Source organism: Pelophylax lessonae, assembly GCF_965119305.1.
Source record: "Pelophylax lessonae genome assembly, chromosome: 5".
Taxonomy (NCBI): Eukaryota; Metazoa; Chordata; class Amphibia; order Anura; family Ranidae; genus Pelophylax; species Pelophylax lessonae.
This window is the reverse complement of record NC_138772.1, coordinates 443,778,763-443,802,634: the sequence shown is the minus strand read 5'-3', so window position 1 is coordinate 443,802,634 and position 23,872 is coordinate 443,778,763. Positions and strand designations below refer to the sequence as shown.

At 39.1% G+C, this 23,872-nt stretch overlaps 1 protein-coding gene across 1 annotated transcript in view; it reads right to left on the bottom strand.

Moving 5' to 3' along the window:
- Positions 1-3,204: 3,204 nt before the first annotated feature.
- The window catches only part of PREX2 (phosphatidylinositol-3,4,5-trisphosphate dependent Rac exchange factor 2), a 438,451-nt gene continuing 417,783 nt past the window's right edge, over positions 3,205-23,872 (bottom strand). The window contains exons 39-40 of the mRNA XM_082259215.1: positions 15,090-15,157; positions 3,205-3,762 (exon numbers count right to left, since the gene is read on the bottom strand). Coding sequence (XP_082115341.1) covers positions 3,717-3,762; positions 15,090-15,157 — 114 coding nt within the window. The 3' untranslated portion in view covers positions 3,205-3,716. The remainder of the gene's footprint in view (positions 3,763-15,089; positions 15,158-23,872) is intronic.

Here is a 23,872-nt window from a genome sequence, read left to right as displayed (position 1 = left end):
TTTTAAATTATCCTTGCATGCAGGGTATTATTTGCAATGTAAAGCATTACCTCATTTACTAAGCTCTGGGGCAACTGCACTTGCAGAGTGCAACTGCACTTTGCAAAGTGCACAGTCTATTTGTCTTTAGTAAATCAAACAGCAAAGATAATTACACTGCTAAAGCTGGCCATTCACTAGTAGACTTTCATATGAATGTTCCTACAGACATTCAGAGAAACATTGCAAAGGGCTTTTGATGATTTGAATCATTTGATCATTTGAAAGTTCTTCAAAATCTAAGTTTGCAGCATTCCATTTTGGAATGATTCTAATTTAATCATTTTCACTGATAGAAATGTGTTCATTCAAGAAAACATTTCCATCCTGCTCCTTAGAATTTTCATCATAACCAAAATCGATTTGGCCCCACTAATGATCTGAACAAATGTTTCTGAATAGAAGGTTTTCAAACAAAGTTCTTCTTTTGTATGGCCAGCTTATACAGTATGTAAAAACCTGCTAAAAGAGAATTCAAAATACTTTGTTTTTACCTAAACCATAATACATAACGAAAGAAAATTGATGGAAACCCACTGTGCAGTACATTAAAAGGTGTAGTTCTTCAGAAACATTCAGATAAGTTCCCTGCATGTTTTTTTTTTTTTTTTTTTATGTTTTAAATAACATTTTTGAGACAAATTACATGTTCACATATTGTATTGATTAAAAGTTTACATTTCATAAATCTTAACTTATATGCAGTTGTATCGGGTTTAATCTCCACCCATCTATGGTATAAATGTGCTTATGTGCTCAGGTAGCAAGAAACAAAATAATTAAAACTAAAATTTGATTAAACATATTTTAATGTCCAGACAGTCAGTATATAAAGTTGAAGACTGTTTAGGATGACTTGTAAACAGGTGGGTGCATTTAGTAGCTGCCTGTTTATAATGCACTACAAAAACATTTATTTAAAAAATGATAGATGGTCATAAAACCTTTTTCTCCACTTTACTTAGATGATTCTAGACCTTATGGTAATTTAGGACGGTTTCTACATAAAAGGTGTTTACTATGCTCATGTTCCCCCACTTCCCAATTTTCCTACCACACCTAAGAAAACAATAGTAATGGGTCGAGGGTGACTCATGCCTCTCTTTCCACAATGCAATGCCTGGTGCCTAATCAGCCAATCACCATACCTGAATGCTATCTTGTGCAAATAGGAGGGGGTCCTTAGCCATGATCTGCCAATCTCCAAACCTGAACACTTTCACGTGCGAGTAGGAAGAGAGTCTTACTCAAGCTCCAGCTGAGATCTGGCTCAGAATTTATACAGGGATTATGGGGAAATGTATTTACTGGGTGGTGGTGGCGGAGGAGAAAGTAAAAGTACCAGCAAAAGAAAAGCCTGTTACTTTACCTTCAATGGACAAGGGACAGGTTCACTTTATTTTTTCTTTTCTTGGTGACATGATATACAAAAATATTTTTATCTGTAAAAATACTACTAGATGCTAGTTACTATGGTTTTTACACAACTACCTATTTGCTAGATACAAATGAACATTCAATGCACTGAATAGAATATAAATAACTATTTTACATGAAAATATATATGGAATGACAAGCTACGGTATTTGATTTCTAAAGGAGAAAGGAAAGATATAGCTAGACAAGAAAGTATTAGCTCAAACATTTAAAACAAACCCAAGTGTGCTGATGGAGTTAGGAGGGATACACTGCGACCAGCATATTTGATTAAATGATTGGCTTATTTGTAACACGGCCTCTGTATATTATTTACATAACTTTCATAAATTGGTTTATACAAAATAGATTTTAATCGTATTAGCTATTTTCCAACACACAAATGATTTCCAGTCTAGTCAATCCATAAAATAAAATTACACTGTTATTGTGCTGCCTTGCTCTCCTTCAATTGGCTGGTAACAAAATGACATACATGTCAAAAATTCCAGTTTCAGTCTGGGTATAATAACTTTCATATTGTTTGTGTTGAATATTGCTATCTTTTTTATATACACTATATTACCAAAATTTAGTCCGTAGGGTTCAATATTGAGTTAGCCCACCCTTTGCAGCTATAACAGCTTTAACTCTTCTGGGAAGGCTGTCCACAAGGTTTAGGAGTGTGTCTATTGGAATGTTTGACCATTCTTCCAGGAGCCCATCTGTGGGCCCATTCATGTGCGTGTAAAGGCAGGTGTCCCAATACTTTTGGCATTATAGTGTATATACATTTTATTTATTTGGGTGTAATGTTTATGTTCTAAGAGAAACAAAAAGGTTATGACTACTGACCTCTTATTCTAAAAAATGCGAGTTGCCTGACGGTTATGCTGATGCTATGGGTTCCTTAATTTTAGAAATTGACCCAGACCAAGTATGTAGAAGTCAGGACTTATGACTTTTCTCTGACATTAATGATCTGCATAATTGGAAGGTCAGTTATGCAACGTTTGGAAGCCTGAAAGCAGCATAACAGCTAGACTGCTAGCATTTTAAAGAGAGGAGGTCAGCAATGGCAGCCCCCTTATTTCTGGTATGGCAAGTATCTTTTAAAGTGTATGTAAAGCCAAAACTTTTATTTTGGTGGCATAGGGAATAGTTAAAACTCATCAGGTTCATTTTTGCTGTCTATGTACTCCAGAGGGGATTTACCTGTCCAGGAACACCACAGGAGTAAAAAAAAAAAAAAATCTCCCCAAATTAAAAATAATTTTCATATTAGTGAGCTGTGACAGGAGCATTGGAGGATTTTCCCTTATCTCTTGTTCTGATAAAAAAAAACGGGATTTCTCCTCAATTTTTGTGAAAAAGAGGGTTGATTATCCTCAGAGGAAACAGAGACAGCAACAAAAGCTTGACAGACATTTTAACCATTTCCTACCCTATCTGAAACAAAAAAAAAAAAAATGTTCCATTTACATACATTTTCATGTCATCTGCCTACACTCTGATATGCCTTTAAATCAAGACATTGCAACATTTATAAAACAATTAATCCAATGTGAATTAAAATAAATGCACAGAGAGATAGATTAACAATATTTTTCATAGCCTAAGGTTAAAGTAACACATTTTTAAGTATCCATATTACAAAATTATTTTCTGCATTTGTAATAACTAAAAGTGACATTTTCATACCATAATATTGCATATTAAACTGAATACTAAAATCTTTTAAAGCCTTAAATTATTAACATGTTAGTTTTTTCATTAAACAAACACTATATTTTCCATTTTCTTTTGAAATTATTTGACCAGCTGAAAAATATTTTTAATTTTTATTAATGAAATGTCTCTACGCCATGTTTATGTAAGCTTGTTATACAGAATGATCACATATATAATATATGTTGCTATTTATTGATAGCAAGTAGGTACAAATGTTTCCTTTTTGTAGTATAGCATTTCCATTTTTACTGATAACATTAACAAAAAAAAAAAAAAAAAATAGGTCCTGTTTATAGGTGAAAATGTAAATGAATCCACAATCAAGATTCTTTCATTGTACAGTGTTCATGTTGAAATTTTTACAACGCTTAAGTGCTTCATCCAATGGGATTCCAGTGTACAGTTTATGCCGCTGGTATAGTCCTTGTCTACATGAATAATGCAGCATTTTGGTCTCCTATCGACTTTATATGTACAAGAGCAGTCATGAAGTTGTTATTTTAAAAAGTTTCCTTTCAAGGTGGCTGTATTCAGGGCTCATCATCAGCAGGTGGGGGCTGGCATAGCTTGTATAGCCTATAAAAAAATGAAATAATAAATACATTTGATATTTGAGGATTAGCTCTATACACTGTGTATATTACGAACCTCTTATAAAGTTAACTTATATTGTAATAATAGAAGACCTTTATTAAAACATAATCCTATATGCTAGGGGGAATAGGTAAAGAAAAATCAAATATTAATACAGTACAGCGCTAATGTTCAAAGCCACTATATAAATATAATTATAAAGATGACCTACATATATTATCTCCAAATCCCACCAATTTGCAAAACAAATATGGATTAAACAAATTCTGTCTGAAAATATCACACATACATAAAATAATTTGTGAAAGCAATTCAAATATTCAGTGAAAATAGCCCATATACAGAGCAGTAAATAACCAAATAATTGTGTCACCACATAGTGTCCATAAAAAGTCCACATAAAGCAGAGTTGCTCCAATCTTCAACCCGTGAACATCGTGCCAAAATAAAAACTATAATAGAGTACCCAAGAACACATTCCAGTCTCTTACAAGAATATGTTGACTAATCAGCGCTCCAAGGCTAATACATCCTGGTTTAATCTCACTTGATTAAACAGCGTCTCAGTAAAAAAAAAAAAAAAATACTGTGTGAGCTGACCTTCTATCCTCTGACTTCTCTGGAGTGGTCCCCCTTTCTGGGCGGACCCCTTGGCAAAGCCCCTGATACTCACGGACACTGTTTTTCCCAGATGACTCTGCCAGCAGCTCCACCGTCAGCTTTCCAGGATCCTTCAGGCTCAGCTCCACACCTGGCTCACTAGATCGACTGCCTGTGACCACCTTCCTCAGACAGCAGGAGGAGAGACAGATGTCACCCTCCTCCTGGGACTCTGCTTCCCACCAAAGAGGCCCTGTCACATGTGCCCTTGGCTTTTATGGTCAATCCCAGGATGCACAAAAGCGTGTTTGCCACTGGCCAGGTTTCCTCCACTGTCCAACAGGCTTCCCTATTCTATACAGTGGGGACACTCCCTAAGACCAAGTGACTCACACCTGGACACATGCAACAGGCATGACTAACAGATCAGGCTCCCCTAATAAGCAGATGCAGCATAATAATGCTTTTTCCTAGCACCTATCAAGGAGGGTGCTACATTTATTATATTATTTTAAGAAAGGTGATGTTTTAGAAATCCACAGCAACCAGGTATCAATGTTTGGGTGTTCAGTACAGGCACACCAGAAAGATTCATTTGCTATGCTTTTTTTGCTTTTGTTTTGTCCTCATCAACAAATTTTAGTTCTCTTAGATGGGCATTTTAGTTCTCTTAAATGGGCATTTCTGGTAAGAGGCTGTATTAATCTCTGGCCACAGAGATATACAGGCATGTGATCCTTCCTACATGGTACAGGGGTGTTATCACTTCCAGGTGTTTACTATTCCGCTAATATATCCCTATTTTCTGGTAAGAAGCTAATCCTGAAGGTGGTGGGATTTAAGTGTGTCACTGAGCACTGCATTTTTTCCTTCATCCTTGGATTGTCACCATTGAAAACATCACGTGGACTTTTATTTATATTTGAAGCATGGATATTACACTGTGGACTTCATTTGTTGATTTATACCCTTTTAGGGTTTTCTTTTATTCTCACATTTATAATTGGTGTATTTGATTATATACTGAATTTATTGGTTGTCACTATATTGATTTATTTAAATCACATATGTTATTTTGGCACCTAATTGTTTAGCGCACCAGACCACCCTTATTTCTCTTGAACTGGCTTGTTGGAAACTTTTTCCTTTGATCAGCATTGCAACTGGAGAAGTCCCTGCTGTCAGAATAAAATAGCACAGCACTCGCTTGTGTGGATGGGGAAATCCGATACATTTTTCTTGGCAGTCTAAGTAAGCTCCCGTCATTATATATAACGTCAAGCTAGTGATCAACATTTGTACCGTTTGGCTTGTGTTATTTGAGCCTATTTATTTAAAGTGTACAGTGTAGTGGTTTACAGTAGCCAAAAGTAACAGATGGGAAATCCCCTTTTTGGTCTGGTATACATTTAGTTCCACCAGTACAAAGCCCAGAGATATAAGTAAGTCAATCTCATCTCTATAGTTACAAATTCAAACTGAGGACTCTTGGAGGGCAAAATCTTTCAGATAGATTGGAAAACCTTCTCCAATAACTATTCTTTTTTAAATAAGATAAGCCTGCACAACTCTCTTTTCCTTTCCCTTCTCAATCTATTGACAAACTTGTTTGATTGTCTGAACTGACCTTGCAAATTTACAGAGTGCTATGAAGTTTGATGCCCTGACAGTGGCTGGATTGTGCTTGCACATCCAACCACCATGTTATTCTATTAGGGTGCCTTTGGATGTCCAAATAAATTGCTGTGAAACTTGCAGATTTACCTAATAAGTTAAACACTATGTGATATGGGTAGCAACCTATTAGGAGCACAAGATATCATCTTATAATAAATGTAATGTTGTTGTCAGTGATAGGTTGCCTACCCTTCACTCATCATCATCACTTTACCAAATCAGCCTAGCAACAATCCAGCATGCATGGTGGTGACTGACAGTCGTAACTACAATGCCATAGGTTACTTCTTTATGTTCAGTTATCAGCTCATTAAAATAAAAATGTGGTACTTCTGTCCAATACATGAGGATTTCTTCCTCATAATATGCTTCCTTTAAAATATTACAGGTATAACACTGCAAGAACTAAAAATAACAAACATGTTATAGTTACCTGCTCTGTGCAGTGGTTTTGCACAGAGCAGCCCAGATCCTCCGCTTCTTGGGTCCCTCCTCATCGCTCTTGCCCCTCCCTACTACTGAGTGCCCAAACAGCAAGCAGCTTGCTATAGGGGCACCAGAGTTGAGCCACAGCTCCGTATGTCCATTCAGACACAGAACCGCGACTCAGGCTCACCCCTCCCTCTCCTCATTGGCTCATCGGCTTTGATTGACAGCAGTTGGAGCCAATGGCTGTGTCTCAGCCATACAGGAGGGAAAGTCCTGGACAGCCGAGTCTCTTGTACAACATCGCTGGATTGAGATGGACTCAAGTAAGTATTAGGGGGGCTGCTGCACACAGAAGGTTTTTTTATCTTAATGCATAGAATGCAAAGGGAAAAAAAACCTTCTGCCTTTACAAACACTTTAACTTCCTGTGCATTACTTCCTCTGCTGCACTAAAATGTCAAGGAATGGGCCAGTTTAACTTTTTGGATGAAAGGATATCTCTCTATCTAAGTTATGGTGATGAGCAGTTGGAGCACTGTTTTGTATTCCAAATTAGGAGCATGCAACCTAGGGTGACAGCATTACTCCACCATAGATACAGTATACTACGTGACCGTTGTCACTCTAGCACAAGAAGTGCGTTACATCCCAGGTTCCCAGGTAAAAATATTGGGCAAAGGCCAGAAAAAAGGAGACACCACAACTAAAGACTAGTAAATAGCAAAATAATACATTTTTGTTCTTGGGTTTAATTATACTTTAAGTTTATATTGGGATAAATACCAGTTAAAATGATTAAACAGCATCAAAAACAGTCATAATAGACAATAATTAATATTTATTCTCACAAATATTAGGTTACTTACATACCTTAGCTAGAAACTATTTTATGAATTGTGTTACTTGCTATGTGCTATTTATCTTCTCTCCATAAGCACAGTATGACCTAAAAAGTGTAATATATTTTACTTTCTTGAGTGTTTTATAGGAAACTTTTTTAAATTTATTGATATGTGAAATTTCAACTGTTTTCTAGTATGCTGTGCCATCTATCCTGTCCTCTGCTGCAACTCTAGCCTGCCGCTAGAATGAATCAATCAGTGTTCTCTAGATGCCCGCACAGATGGCGAGACATAAAATAGAATCATCAAAAGAGTTTCTTGCCGACCACATGAAGGTGAATCACGAGTGTTGGGTATTCACTGGTTATATTTCAGTTCCAGCTATTTTATTGCGCAGATTAATTTCAAGCTCTCTGATAAATACTGCTTTCCGCTTCTTATCCTCTAATGATGGACTGTGCTATGAAAATGTCCACCATTCTCTGGCTATTTAATAAGAAAACGCACTGACTCTAAACAGTATTTAGTGTTGCTTGCACACAGGTGTTGTTAATGCTCAGAATTTACTTTTTTGCTCCAGGCTCAGAATCTGAAAGGCATATAGTTAGGCATACTTTGTCATCACTCTCTTATATAATCTAGGAGTCTTTGCCCACAACAATTACACCATTACATACATGTGAACACATATGTGCAGGATAAAATGTACAGTGGAGATAGCAATCAATAAAAGTCCCTCTGAACACTTAAAGAGTCTCCAAAGCCATGTTTATACACTGTTGATTACGGTACTGTCTCCATGGTGGAAGATTCTTTAAGTGCTCCAAGAACATATAGTGTACAGGCGAACAAGGAAAACAATGAGATTGGTTGATGGAGAACACTGATAGTGCTCTGTATAGATCTGCATGGCACTGGTTACACCACTAGTTCAACGTCAACATCAAAATATACCTAGAAAACCCAACTTAGAACAAGGATTAAGATATTTCAGGGCAAACAAAAGTTTATGTGTCACTCCAGAATATTGAAACAAAAAATGAAAACATGCATATAAACATTAAGAATAATAATAATAAAATGTATGATTTTAGCCATTTTCTAAGTGTTTTTATGAAAGTGAGGATTTTAAGTCAAAGACATTTCGAAAGAAAGTCACCATATAAGAGCCATAATAGGGTTTTCTAGTGTTAATTTGGTTTGCTCAGGTACTTTATTGACTGTCCTCCAGATGCTGCTGCTCCAGTCAACTGTGGAGTTCAAAAGAGTTAAAGGCTAAGTTTACCTTTAAACAAAAAAAATAATACAGGCACATGATATTGCAGGTAAGAAAATGTGCATTTATTATTTTTTTTTACACTGCAGCCTGCAAAGCATTGCACCCATGATCAGTGGATTGTGAGTGCAATATCAGGCTCCTGCATACACTCAGTACAGCTATCTGCCTGTAACTCCATATGGGAAGACAGTTACTGATGTGCAGGAAGGAGCCAATGAACTATAATGGCGCTCAGGGGTGGGGGTATGCGTGGGACTGCTACAAAGTAACATGATAAACCCTAAATATGGGTATAACATGTAACAATGGCTTGCAACCAATTTTTTCTGAGAGCGGAGAAATAGCCCCCCCCCCCCCCCAACCAGGACACTGTATTCTAACAGCAGGGACTCTCCATTGTCAGAATACAATGTCCTGACAGGAAGGGTAATCCTGCATCCGTCCTCACTTGTGTGGATGCAGGAATCTACTGAATGGAAGAAAAACTAATAGTGTATACCCAGCTTAATCCCTGTGTATGCTGCAGGTTGAGGGCTTGGAGTTTATACAGGGCTGAGAACACTCTCTCTCTCTACCCCCATGCAAGATATTTTACATTGTGCCCAGTAGCCGAATGGAGTGGTGAAAAAGTGGAGGGAAGATAAGTATAAGCAGTTGTTGGGGCTGCCACTAAAGTGAGCTTGTTGCTGTGACCTACAATTCAATAGTTGGCCCTTGTAAACCAAACCAGGATTTATTGCTGATCACATTCACAGTGCTCTATTGCCATCTAATTTACTAAAGGATAGTAAGATCTTCAAAACCCAGTTTCAATTTCATTCCATTGGACTCCTAAATCATGAAAGTAGCTACAGTACTTTGTATTTTCTGGGAAATTTTCATTTTTAATTAATTATTCATTTTAGTTTTTCTAGCCTGCTAGCTAAATTCCTATAAACACCAAATTATTTTCTGAAATGAAAGGCAGCTGAGCCATTAAAAAGGCAGGCTAGTGTGTTTACTTGTTCTAGCACCATTCTCATTGAACCCACTGCTACCTGACCAGCAAAAAATGAAACAAAAGAGACAGTTTACACACATATGTGTGAAATAATACCCTGCCAAAATACTTGTCTTTCTTTTCAGATGCTCAGTGACCCCACTGAAGTTAAGCAACACAGTTTGGACACAAACCATCCCCAGCCGAGATAATGACCTAGATCAACGTTGCCTGGATGTCTGTGCCTAAATGGTAAATGTTCTGGCTTTTAGAAAGCTCCCTCCATCTTGAGGTATTTTCAGGGCTGTATCCTGCTTCTTCCAGGCAGACTTGACATATTAGCATGGCTGGCAATGACTCTCCACCACAAATGTAGCAACTATTAGGGCTGGTAGCCTGTGATGCTTATAAACTGGGAACAATGATAATGAGTGGTGAGGTGATGATCTTGACCAACATTGCCTGGATGTCTGCTCTTAGATGGCGACTTGTCTTGACCTTTATAGAGCTTCCTCCATCTTGAGGTCCTTAAAGGGCTTTAGATATTGGCTCTCTTATTCTCAACTCTCACTACTTACCTAATCCCTATAACTTAAAAGCAATGGGCGGTCTGACTGGGCAGCATTCCCCATAGAAACAGAGCAAAGCAGCAGACGGAAATGAAAAACAGCATGACACAGTGATCCCAGTGCAAGCATTGAAAAGGGGATAGGAAGAGCCAAGGTAAAATGCCATAAACAGCACAGTGATCCCAGAGCAACACTGAGAAGGAGATAAGAAAAGCTCAGGTGAATGCCATAAAATGGGAAAACATACCTGTAAACAATCACCACATAAGCATCCAGCATGCAGAAGTGGATAGATCCAACATGTGTTCCCAAAAAAATGCCATAAACCATTTAAAACTATCATATTTTGCCATTAGTGATGATATTAGTGCCTGAGCATGCTCAGATCGCCATGTTGGAAATGGGCTAGCCAGAAAACAGGCCACAGGAGCTGCATCACTTCCTGCCTTTCATGCTCAGAGTGTACTTGCACTGTTGCAGCCATCTTTGAAATGGGAAACACCCGTAAAAAAGAGAAAAGAGGTGAAAAGCATAAGGAAAGCAAAGGGAAAACGCTGTCACTTATGTCAAAGCTTATTTAAAACTTTCTTTGACTGGCCTGCTCTGCCAGAATGGGGCTCCAACCACATAGCTCATATAGAGGCTGTACAGGAAGGATTTCCACCCAGAAGAGGCCGAACTATGCCCCCCAGACCACCAGAATGGGGCTCTAACCATATAGCTCATTTAGAGACTGTACAGGAAGGACTTACACCCAGAAAAGGCTAAACCTGACTGGGACGACAAACGGTAAGGGATACCTCGTGACTCCAGTCCTGATCAGATGAGGGCAATAAGGAGAATGCTGCAAGCCGGGTCTGTCTTTGATTTATAGTTAACCAGTCCTATCAGGGTGTGGGGCGGAGCCACAACCCAAGCGTATGCTGCCATGATGCGCCAGGAAAATATTTTTACACATTTAACATATATTTACACATTTCACATTTAAAAAAGTGCAATAATGAAAATACTTTTTTAAATAACTTTGCAATGCTTTGTGCCAGAATCATAATTTTTGTAAAACAAGACAAATTACAGAATGAAATGTATACTTTTTATCTAAAGTAATATTATTTTTTACCCTAACACTGCCCAAAAAAGTGTGTTTTGTTTATTTATTTATTTATTTTTTTGAGTAAGGTTTGCAAGACAATTTTCACAAAAAGAAAGCCTTGTTCATCCTTAAGCACTTTAACCCCGCCTGCCGCAGTTTTTTTACACTACGTTGCTCGCTCAGGAGGCTGTAGGGGCGAGCGCACGCCAGCGTGCTCCCGCCCCCGCTCGTTAGCCGGGGAGTTAGTGCGTGTGACCGGCGTCTCCGATGGCCGCCGGCCACTCGTGATCTCCCGCAGCTGAGGGAGAAAGACGGACGGCTGATGTAAACACAGCCATCTGTCATTCTCCCTGAAGTGATCACAGAGGCTATGTGATCCAGCTATATAGGATCGCCACGCTCCCTGACAGTTATAATCACGCCCCTAGGGACACACTTAACCCACTGATCACCAGTAATGTTAACCCCTTCCCTGCCACTGTAGTTTTTACAGTAACAGTGCATATTTATAGCACTGATTAATGTAGTAATGTCACTGGTACCCCCAAAAGTGTAAAAAATGTCAGTTAGGGGTCAGATCTGTCTGCCGAAATGTCGCAGTCCCGCTAAAAAAATCGTAGATCGCCGCCATTACTAGTTAAAAAAAAAAAAACAATAAAAATTACATAAATCTTTCCCATAGTTAGTAAAGGCAATAACTTTTGTGCAAACCAATCAAAATACACTTATTGCAATTTTTTTTTTACCAAAAATTCGTAGCAGAAACCAAATTGGCCTAAAATGTTAAAACATTTTGATTTTTAAATTTTTTTTGAGAATTTTATATAAAAAAATGTGAAAAATATTGTTATTTTTTCAAAATTGTCGCTCTTTTTTTGTTTATAGCGCAAAAAATAAAAATCGCACAAGTGATCAAATACCACCAAAAGAGGTTGGAATATATATAATTATATTCCGTAGCTACAAGTTTTACTTCCAACGAGAAGATTACTTGAATCTGTAAACCTTGATGGAGAGGATTCTTGGTCGAAGAAGACTCAAGTCTCTGGGCAAAGCTTTACCAATAAAAGTAAGATTATATTCAACACATAATTTTCTTTGCTGGTCAAACTTTTGCTTTATTACTGCCGGGGCCCCGCTGATTCCTCCTGCTGCTTTATTGCATTGTTGGTTTACTATTTTTTATAAATAATCATATAAAATTCCATAACACTGCTCCTTCTCTAATCACTGTAATACGCAGAAGAGCAGAGCCATAAATCCTAATGCCTGATTTAAAAAGAGTTATGTGATACTACATAAAAGTGTATGCCCCGCTCTGTTTGTATGAGCTTATTTAATGAAAAGCCGGCTGGCAATAAAAGCTGACAGCTAATGCTTTGCAAGTAGGCTTCTCTGCCCCTCATGGGTTGTTTGTTCTGTTATGCAATTGTAAACATGCAAACCTTGGCTAAATTAAGATTAAAGGACAACTTTTGCACAATTGGTGTTTCTTTTGTATTTACTCTCCCTTTGTGCTGACATACTACACAGTGCTTTGCATATTACAACTCACATATGTACATATGCTGTTATAATGAGTAATGCTCACTCATGTCGAACCTTGTCATTTTTTTTTCCTTTGATTTTGGTTTAGTATGTTATACTGGTCTGACTGGTGGCTGTGACAGCAAAAGGGCTCCTAAGAACAAGCCAAGCGGGGATGTTGGATCCAGGGCCCCTTCTGTTATTTAATAAAATGATTTACCAGCAAAGGTGTGCCCATTCATTGGATGGCATAGAATTTGGAAATGACAGTGGCACAGCTGAGTGGTGTACAGAATGGGGCTGTCTGGAGTATTTAGGGTACAGTACAGTGCCCATGCACTCATGCACCCCTATAAACTCAGCACATCCTGGCCAGCAGTCTTTATTTATCCCAGACTTCCCTACAACATGAAGTTCCAATCGCTTCCTGAACATTACTTTCCTGCCCATACCAGTGCTGACCCATTACATACTAAACTCTCACTTCTTGTGTTTTATCTTTCATATGGAGTGATTGTTTTTTTTAACCTCTTGCCAACCACCCACCGTAGTATTACTGCAGCAGGGCAACTCGCCTGCGCAAAATCACGTAGTACTGTTTAGACACAGCGGGAGGCGGGCCGCAGGAGGAGCGGCGGTGATTGCCGCTGCCCTCCCGCGATCGTCAGGAAAACTGACAGAAGACCTGCCTGCTTATGTAAACAAAGCAGGCGGATCTTCTGTCAGACAGGCAGCTAAGCTGAAACGACGATCTCTCTGTGCCTTTCACAAAACCCCCCACACACACAGTGAGCAAGCACTTTAGGCATACATTTAACCCCTTTGATCACCCCCAGCATTAACCCCTTCCCTGCCAGTGTCATTTATACAGTAACAGTGCATAATATTTAACACTGATTACTGTATTAATGTCACTGGTCCCCAAAAAGTGGCAAAAATGTCAGTTAGTGGTCGGATCTGTCCGCCCCAATGTCGCAGTCCCGCTAAAAAAAAATGCTGATCGTGGCCATTACTAATAATAAATAAATAAAAAGTCCAAAAATCTATCCCGTAGTTTGTAAACGCTATAACTTTTGCACAAACCAATTAAAATACGCTTTTTGGGATTTTTTTTTTACCAAAAATATTTAGCAGAATACAAATTGGCCTAAACTGATAAAAAAAATTACATTTTTAACATTTTTTTATTGGGAATGTTTTATAGCAGAAAGTAAAAAATATGGTGTTTTTTTCAAAATTGTCACTCTTTTTTTTGTTAATAGCACAACATCTAAAAACCGTAGAGGTGATCAAATACCACCAAAAGAAAGCCCTATTTGTGGGGAAAGAAGGACATCAATTGTATTTGGGTACAGCGTCGCACAAACGCGCAATTTTCCGTTAAAGTAACGCAGTGCGGAATCGCAAAAAATGGCCTGGTCATTAAGGGGGTAAAACCTTCCGGGGCTGAAGTGGTTAAACCATTGTTCGAGGTGCATTGATAGGAGAATCATCATGTGGCTCCATGGGAGCCAATCTTAACCTGCTGTTTATATCCCTTCCAAAAAACATAAAGAAAGCATGCTCTGCACACTGTGTACAGCCAGACGGTGGTGGATTACACTGTTATCTTACCAACAGGACTTCAGAAAGACCTGTAAGCAAAAACTATGTAGAGCCAATAAGGCTAAATATGTAAACATATGAAATTTGATAGAAAAATCACACTTTTTCAGTATTTATTGGATATGAGAAGCTAAGAGATGAATCAGTTTACCAGTCCCCATTTATATTCAAATATCAATTTTGAGAGGGCTAGCCCTGTTATAAAAACAATCTGCTAAATCCTATTGCCTTCAGAATATATGTTATTGCATCCAGACAGTGATAGATCCTATGGCAGTCACATGGACTGCTATAATACATACATCCTGGTTCCCTGAAGTCATCCACACTGCTTTGGCTTTAAAAGAAGGTGTCTGTTTCTGCTTCCTAAATCAATAGAAATCATACTTTTTCCGAGGCAGATGCTGAATTACCCTGCTACACGACTCAATGCAACAATTGATCAGAGTGCATCCAAGGACAAGCACCCCTACTATTGGTCAATATTTACTGTTTAAAAGGAACGTCCATGAAGTGGCTGACAGTTAAAACTGCATTAAAATATAGGTGGATTACTACTAACTAGTATAAAATAAAGCCATACATATACAGTAAATATAAACAGATTGTTTTCCTCTACAGTTGTACAGTTACAAAGTTTACAAGGTTGAAAAAAGACACACGTCCATCCAGTTCAGTCTATGTGTGTGATTAAACAGTTGTAGCATACCTTGGAACAGATGCCGGAGTTCTGTCTCGAACACCCAGATTCTTGGCTGTATTCTGAACACGCGCTCCCTGCAGTGGGTGAAAAAAAGTTAAATTTATCACGCATTTACATTCTTAATATCTAAAAAAGGATTTATTTGCTTGATCATAAAAATAGGTGGATGATGTAATCCCATATGTCTTAGTGGCATTATACCAAAGCTCAGCCATATAGGAATCCACAAATGTCTCTGCAAATTAGAAGTATGAGCTTATAACTTTCAGAATAGCTGACCACAAAGCTCTACCAATCTGCTGTGAGTAATATGAGAATGCCTAAAATCTGATCCGTACAATCACCTTTAAATGTACTAAAACTATGTAATATGAGGGTCTACCTTAACATTCCCTTTAAACTGTATCCAGTTAGGCAGGCCCTTACGTCTGGTACACACGGTTAAAAAATCGTATGGTTCAGTAGGAACCGGATAACTTTCATTACATCTGTGCAGCTGTCCATTCAACAGAAGCCTATCTAATGACCAGCTTCTGGCAAACGTTCATGTTGGTAAACCAGCATTCAATCGGCGCCTGCAGTCAATGGCTGCGAGCGCCAATCAGCATATTCCCGCAGCGGTGGCGTTGGTGGGGAATTGGATCAGTGGCTGTTAAAATGCAATGAGGTTGACTTACTAAAACTGGAGAATGCAAGATCTGGTGCAGCTCTGCATAGAAATCAATCAGCTTCCAGTTTTTTTTTTTTCTTTTCGTTTTTTTTGTTCTTTGTCAATGCTTAACTGAACAAGCTGAAGTTGGTGGCTGATTGGCTACCATGCACAGCTGCACCAGATTTTGCACTCTCCAGTTTTAGTAAACCAACCCCAATGTATCAACAGGTGATGTTGATGCTGGGATTTGTCAGGTTTTTTTTCATGCAACCTGCTTTACTCTACATAGTTGCTGAAAGAAAATTGTACAATCAAATTGCATTGTATATGATCAGCCTATATAGTCTCCTACTTTTATTTTCCATGTGTTATGTACTGTATATTAGACAAACAAGGAGCGGCATTTAGATCACAACTGCAAAAATTGTCCTTCTGATAACTGTATGTGGTCATGCAACAATGGAATTATACCGTATATAATATGAATGATTATTTTCCATCAGATGCCCTGATTTAGATTTTCCCTGCACTTGCACACAGAACCAACTGTGCAGCAAAAGTGACAGGGGTTTAAACAATATTGCAGGGGTGCCTAAGCAGTTTTAGCTTTTTTTTTTTTTTACAAAGATTTAAACCATAAGAACGAGAAGAAGAAGGAAACCACTCTAAGCACCCTTGCTATAGTTTGTGTCAAACCACACCTCTGTCACTTTTGCTGGATGAATTATTCTGCGTGTAAATATAGAGATAAATATTAATAAAGAAATGTAAAAAAAAAAAAAAGGAATTATTACAATGGATAGTATCATTACATAAAATAAAGAGGAACTTAATTTGAATAATCAAAAATAAAAGAAAGGCACCAATAAAACTGCTGTAGAATGACAAATAATTGAGATATTTACTGTGAACTACGTGATGCAATTTCTGTGTATACTTTGGCAATTTAAAAAAGAACTAAAGGGGCAAATACTCACCTAAGCTCCAGTGGTCTGATGCCTGCAAGATCCCTCGCTGGCTCCTTCTCCCCTGGTTCTTCCAAGTATCGGTTCTCAGTCATTTTGATGCACAGGAGTGCAGTCTACCAGGCACACTGGTAGTGTGCTCATTGTTCATTCTGCAGGGCTTGCAAACAGGCAGGTAGGTGTATTTTATTGCAGAAAAGACATTGCATGCATGGGCGTCCGCAGAACTTTTTTCAGGGGGTCACCTATGCTCCACCCTTTTCAAGAATGTCATGAAGGCGCTGTCATTCACCGTGCGAGCTGCGACTCGCGAATATTTATATTAAAAGGGGAAATGGCAGAATTTCTTTTTAAAGCATTTGTTAACCTAAAAAAAATATTGATCCCTTCCCTGGCTGATCCTGCCTGGCTATGTCCTCCCCTCTGTAAACTGAACACGGTATACCGTGGCTGTTGAGCCCTGACACTGTGGTCAGTCTACGTGCCTCTGTCATCCACAGCCCTCCTGTCCTCCTCTGACCTCTCTCCCCCCTCCCTCCGTGTCTGTCTGCTCCTGTGTCAGTGCCCGCCCCTCCCCTCCTGCTGCTGTAGTTTCATTTAAAGTTTCATATCCTGTCTACGGTCTGTTTAATAATCCTGTGTGCCCCTGTGTATGTCTTTTATTAAAATAGGTAATTCTTTACCAGTTTTCAGAACGCTGATCGGCCCTCATGTGACCCACCACCTCTCTCCTCCTCTTGGCCTCTCCTCCTCCCCTCCTGACTGACTTCAGTGGGGAATCCTTAGCCCCGCCTGCTGCAGGCAGCTGTCAGATGGGAAGAGGGGAGAGCTGGCGGGTCACGTGAGCGGCGATCGACGCTCTGAAAACTGGTGAAGAGCGGCTTTTTTTTTTTTAAACACACAGACACAGGGGCACGGGCGCACAGGATTATTAACCTCCTTGGCGGTTCACATATTCAGTATATATATATATATAAAATATATGTATATATATATATATATATATATATATATATATATATATATATATATATATATATTATATTATACTTTAACTTATTTACAGTTATTTATTATATTACAATTTATGATTTTGTGTTTCAAACTTAATCATACCCGAGATGTTATAAAGAAGATCGCACAGTAAAAAAAATCATATGTAAATAGTTGGTTTGGGCTGCTCATCATTAAGAATTATATGCAAAATAATTGTACCGCTTTCAGCGCCTAAAATCGGAAACAATCATACCGCCAGGGAGATTAAAAAGACCAGACAGGATGGTAAAAAGTGGCTTAACACAGTGCTATCTTAAGAGTATTAAAGGGCCCTGGGCAATGAAGTGCACTGGGGCCCCGCCTACACAATCACCCACAAAAACAAAAATGCTAAATATCGATAAGGCGATATTTATTGGTACAGCAATGCCAAGCTAATGACAGCTGTTCCAGTGGAGGGGGACAGGCATTCCTGCAGTTGTGGGCTCCCCCTTCACAGCCCAAGTGGCCTGACAGCAGCGCAGGGCCGACAGGCGCTTGCCCCCTGCTAAGTTCAGCGGGGGGATGCACACGGGAATTGGGACTAATAATTGGCTGGAGCTGGGTGGCTGGGCAGGTGTGGCCCCCTGGGCAAGTGGGGCCCCCGGGCAACTGCCTAGCGTGCCCATTCTGTAAGATGGCCCTGGCTTAACAACCACTTTAAAGGGGAAGTTGAGATTTAAGAGGGGGGGGGGGCACTTCTGCAATAAAAACCCTGCCTGTTTGCAGTTTTTCATTTTATGTCTTCAGCCCCCTTTAAATGTGCACTGCTTATATCCTGGTGGCCATTTGCCAGAGAATTATTTCTCCACTTACTTTAATTCTTTGGCACTCCTCACAATGACACCCCAGTAGATCCTGCACCTGCACACTTTTTTTTGTGTACATGTTGCCACAGTTAAAAAAATTGCTTTTTACTATGATTCTGCAAAATCTTGCAGGATATTGAAGCTTACTCTAGAGATCTCGCTGAAAGGCAGTAATAACATAGCCTTTCCAGGGGGCAGCTGGAAAGCACTGGCTAGGTCACCAGTTACTAATAAAAGAAAGAAGTACAATGTATAAAAAGTTCACAAAGAAAACTTTTATTTTATATAGAGCAGCAGACAGAGGTGCGCAGGCATCTGTGGTTTATAGTTTTGTGGGGGGAAAGTTAGTTTTTACACAATTACCGGAGTACAAACTTTTTTTACACTAGTTGTCCTTTATAAAGGCTGAGATGAACTTCTGAGGAAGAAATTACTGTTGAAACCTTCTAGATATATACCAAACCAGGGAGTGATTCAGAGATTGCTAAACCTAAAAGAAAAGTGGCATGATGAGGAGCCACTAACAGCATGCACAGCTCTGGTTTAAGAATTCCCATAGCTGTAGAGAAACTAAAATACATGGCACTGGTATAACTATACTTTGAAGCCTATCGATATATATTAGCTGCCATGTTAGGCAAGAGCAGCCAGTAAAATACCATTTAGTAGTTTGGAGGCAAAATATGACTAGACTGTAATTAAACTGTGTTTGAAAACAGTACACTCCGATTTACCTTAAAGTAGTATTAAATCCTTCTCTTTTTTTAACATTAAAGTATTTATGTCTATGCAGCAAATGTATACCAAAAATAGGTTCTGCCCACAACTGTCTGGAGAAGGAGTTTGGGATTGAGTTATTAATGGGATTTTGTGCTGCTCATTTGTATTTTGGTGGCAATGAAGTGTTGGCACATTGGGGTGCAATGTTGGGTGGAAGCTCAATCATAGAGGTGACTCCAGGGGACCTTGCAATAGAAGAGAGCCACCCTAAATCCAGAAAAAAGAGAATAGGGAGAAATGACATGAGATGAAAGATTGAAAACATAAGGAAAACGGCAAACAAAGTAAGTGAAGATGTTCGATACTGTGTTATTTTTAGACCTTAAGTCAGAAAGTGAATTCAGTAGCAGCTGCCTATTTTCAGGAAAAATGTGAAAATAGCTACTAAATACAAGTTCCCCAAAGTTCTCTTACTCTGGGTCTGACATGCCAGTGATTCTACTTTTGCTTGGGGCTAAAAAAATGGAAGTGTGGGATGGAAAGTCACTAACTGGTTGCCAGTGCCTAAGTGTCAATCAGTACCTCTGCCTGAGTAGAAGACGGTCAGTGCTTCTGACACAGACAACAAATTGTTATGCTTCTCTGGTTTAAAGCTCAAACACAAAAATGGAATGTATTGCAGCGTGCCAGTTTTTTTTTGTCATGACTGCATTTGTTTTCTCTTTCAGGTTATTTTCCCTATTTTTTAACCTGTGAAGGTCCTGTAATCCTGTGAATAACACACTTATCACTGTCCTAGGTTTGCTACACTCACTCCTCTCTGTATCTATGAAGGGAGCCATGGTTGTCACCCAAGCTGGACTTCAAACTTGTCTGCCTTTGTTCATCTCCATTGCATTGGGATGGGGAGATTAGTACTTTACTGAACAATAAGATTGCCTTATGCTTCTAGTTCAACTCAATACAGTGAGTGACAAGGACACTGCATTTGTGGCAATTAACATTCTCCACCTACCTTCATAGGCCCAAAGAATCAATGTGATTTTTGTTTTTTGGGTTTGCTGAAAAAGTGTTAGGCCTCTTTCACACGGGCGTTTCGTATGTCCGTATATTACCCAAACTGTTTGCGGGTGATATACGGACATAATGCATGTCAATGGGATTGCGGATGTCAGCGGATGACCATCCGCTGACATCCGATTTGCGTCCTTTCAGTTCTGTTCTGTTTTTTGGAACGGAACAGAACCCTATTTTTCTTCTGTTTAAAAAACGGAAAGGACGCAAAATCGGATGTCAGCGGTGTCATCCGCTGACATCCGCAATCCGATAGACATACATTATGTCTGTATATCATCCGCAAACGGATGGGATGATATGCATAAAAAAAATGTGCCGGAGCGGATCGCAATACGGTCCGCTCCTTGTGAAAGAGGCCTTACTTATAGAGTGCCGTCTGCATTCCCATTAGGGAGTTTATCTTCTACAATATATTTACCCAGATGACCACTGTCTGAAACTGAGGGAAAATGACAACTGTCACCTGGCAGAAAGTGGAGGAAAATCCACAATTTGGAGTTGTCAGTGGTACTGGAAGAGGGAAACTCTTCCATTAGGTTCTGATAACAACTGTGTAATGGGGGATCTGATTAACTTTGGAGATATCTTCTCATTTACTGTTGTGTATTTAAACAGGAAGTGAACAGCAATCTTCCAATTAGCACATAGACCGAAAAAAACCCCCACCCTAATAGGGTTTTTTTCCATGTCGTACTCTTCAATCCAAAACTAAAAAACATTTTGGCTTCAGAGAGGCACTGGCCAGCACAGATGCCCGGAGTCACCGTACCTACATTTATGTTCACCCGCCTGTGTTTATGGTAAGATCAAGTGTAAATAATGATGTCACCATCATAATTATGCAAATTGGAAAAGATGTATGAATCACAAGAGTGGCTGAACATAATTACAAATATTTTAGTAGGCAAAACCATTTACTTACAGTTTGTGTATTTCCACTGTGTAATCAACTGTTAGAAAATGTAAAGTGTGAAATGAATAGACATTGCTTTAGCATATATCACACATGACATATGCTAAAGCAGTACTACTGCTTCTACTATTTCATGTTTTACAAAGGAATTTCACATATGACAATTCATAAAATAATTTTTTGTGTATATGGGCACCTGTTTAAAAGCCTGCTCATGATTTCAAAAGATACTTTATCATCACAGAATTTGTAAAGAAGTGCTGACAAACATATAATAAAAGATCCTGTGTAAGCAGGATACTAAGAATGATAATTATGGTATAATTTGTCTTGTACAAAATGTGCTCGCTCCACTGCATTGCTTCATCAAGGACTTTGTTTATGTCTTTCTCATTGATGTCATTAGTGACAGGGTATGCATCTGATGCTTCTGATAACACATTGTTATAAATGGTCATTATTCTTAATGAAATTTAAATCACAATTATTTAGGCCAAAATGACTTTATTTGCATGTAATTGAAAGTTATAGCTATTTCAAGGCAATTATTTTCAATTATTCCTGTATTATATTATGCTATTCCTTTTGTTAACATTAAAGGTTGCTAAGAGGCAATAAAGACACAATAGCTAAGTCACTAATTGACTGTGTTTCTGTAGGTGTAATGGGGAAAAAATAAATATTCATTCACTGGTGTAGACCTCAAGGCCCATGGATTTGGTGCTAATAGCTTTGCTAATTTAGTTGCTCCTCCTCTGCAGGGCTTCTTTGTTATATCCAGGACACTATCTGCATTTTAGTTTGTATATTTTCTCTCAATATCCTTACAAGGAAGGCTGCACACTAATGACGTCACATCTTTAGCACAAGTTTAGACCCCTACGCCTAAGCCCAATCAGGAAAAAACGCATCAGAGGAGTGCAACTACAGGCAGGGACTGTTAGTGGACGGTTCTTGAATAAACTTGTTCCAAAGATGTGACATTATTAGTGTGTGACCTTGCTTGCAAACATATGGTGATTCACTGGAGCAAAGATGGGCTCTCATGACCACCCACTTTCTCACCCAAGTCTAGAGTGGATGCTACAACTGTATGCTTTCTCTGCTTGGCTTTTTTGAAACACAGAAACAGACTGGAAGTCTAAATTAAACCTGTGGCTAGGTGACCATACCTTTAGAACTGGCATCTTAAACAGAGAGCAATCTGTTACTTAACTTCTATAGCAAGTATCTCCAGATGAATAGAAAGCTCCCCTGTGTACTTCAGAAACCATGGTGCTCTGCTATTAACCACTTAAGCCCCGGAAGATTTTACCCCCTTCCAGACCAGGGGGTATTTTGCGATTCGGCACTGCATGACTTTAACGGACAATTGCGCGGTCGTGCGACGCTGTACCTAAACTAATTTGGCGTCCTTTTTTTCCCACAAACAGAGCTTTCTTTTGGTGGTATTTGATCACCTGTGCGATTTTTTGATCACATGCTATAAACAAAAAAAGAGCGTCAATTTTGCAAAAATAGCAATATTTTTCCCATTTTTTTATATGAAATTCCCCCCAAAAAAAATGTAAAAATCAAAATTATTTAACATTTTCGGCCAATTTGTTTTATGCTACCTATGTTTGGTAAAAAAAATCGCAAAAAGCGTATTTTGATTGGTTTGCGCAAAAGTTATCGCGTTTACTAACAAAGGGAAAGATTTTTGTCATTTTTGTTGTTTTTTTTAACGCGTAATGGCGGCGATCTGCGATTTTTTTGCGGTACTGCGACATTGCGGCGGACAGATCGGACCCTTGACTGACATTTTTGACACTTTTGGGGTTACCAGTGACATTTCTACAGTAATCAGTGCTATACATATGCACTGTTACTGTAAAAATACACTGGTAGTGAAGGGGTTAACTTTATTTGAGAGGGAGGGGCTGTGTGTGTCCCTAGGGGCATGCTTTCTACTGTGATTGGCTGTGGCTTCAGATGTATGAAGAGTGATCGACGGTTCTACATAGTAGAACCGTATGATCATCCTTCATACACCGGGAAGAATGACAGGCAGCTTGTTTACACAAGCCACCTGACTTTCTCCCTCTCCCCCGCCGATCGCCGAGTGACCGGCGGACATCGTGTCTGCCGGTCACATGCGCGGGGGGCGCGTGACCGCGCGGGAGCGCGCCTCTGGGGGCGCGCGCTCGCTCCCTAGACCCTCACAAGCGAGCGACATAGACCTACGTCGCTTTGCCTGTGAGGGGCTGACTGCCGACGTAGATCTGCGTTAGGCAGTCGGCAAGTGGTTAAAGCAGTTACAGGTGTCCATGTGATTGTCCAATAGTTAGATGCAGGAAGCTCTAAGGTCAGATCCATCATGAAAGGTGGTTGCTATTTGCATAACAAGGCACCCTAGTATTCTGGGGTCTATAGTTATCATGTAGGATATTAGGACCAGCATGCAAGCACCTGGAAGTACGAATTTTATCTCTGGTTTCTAGCCAGAAGTATACATAAAAGAGCATACCTGCAGTACTGGGGAAAGCTTTATGCTTTAAAGGAGGAAGGTAAAGAAGGTAGTCACTGCCCTTTTTTATTATGTTATTACGTTTTTGTTTTTCATTATGTAGCACCCT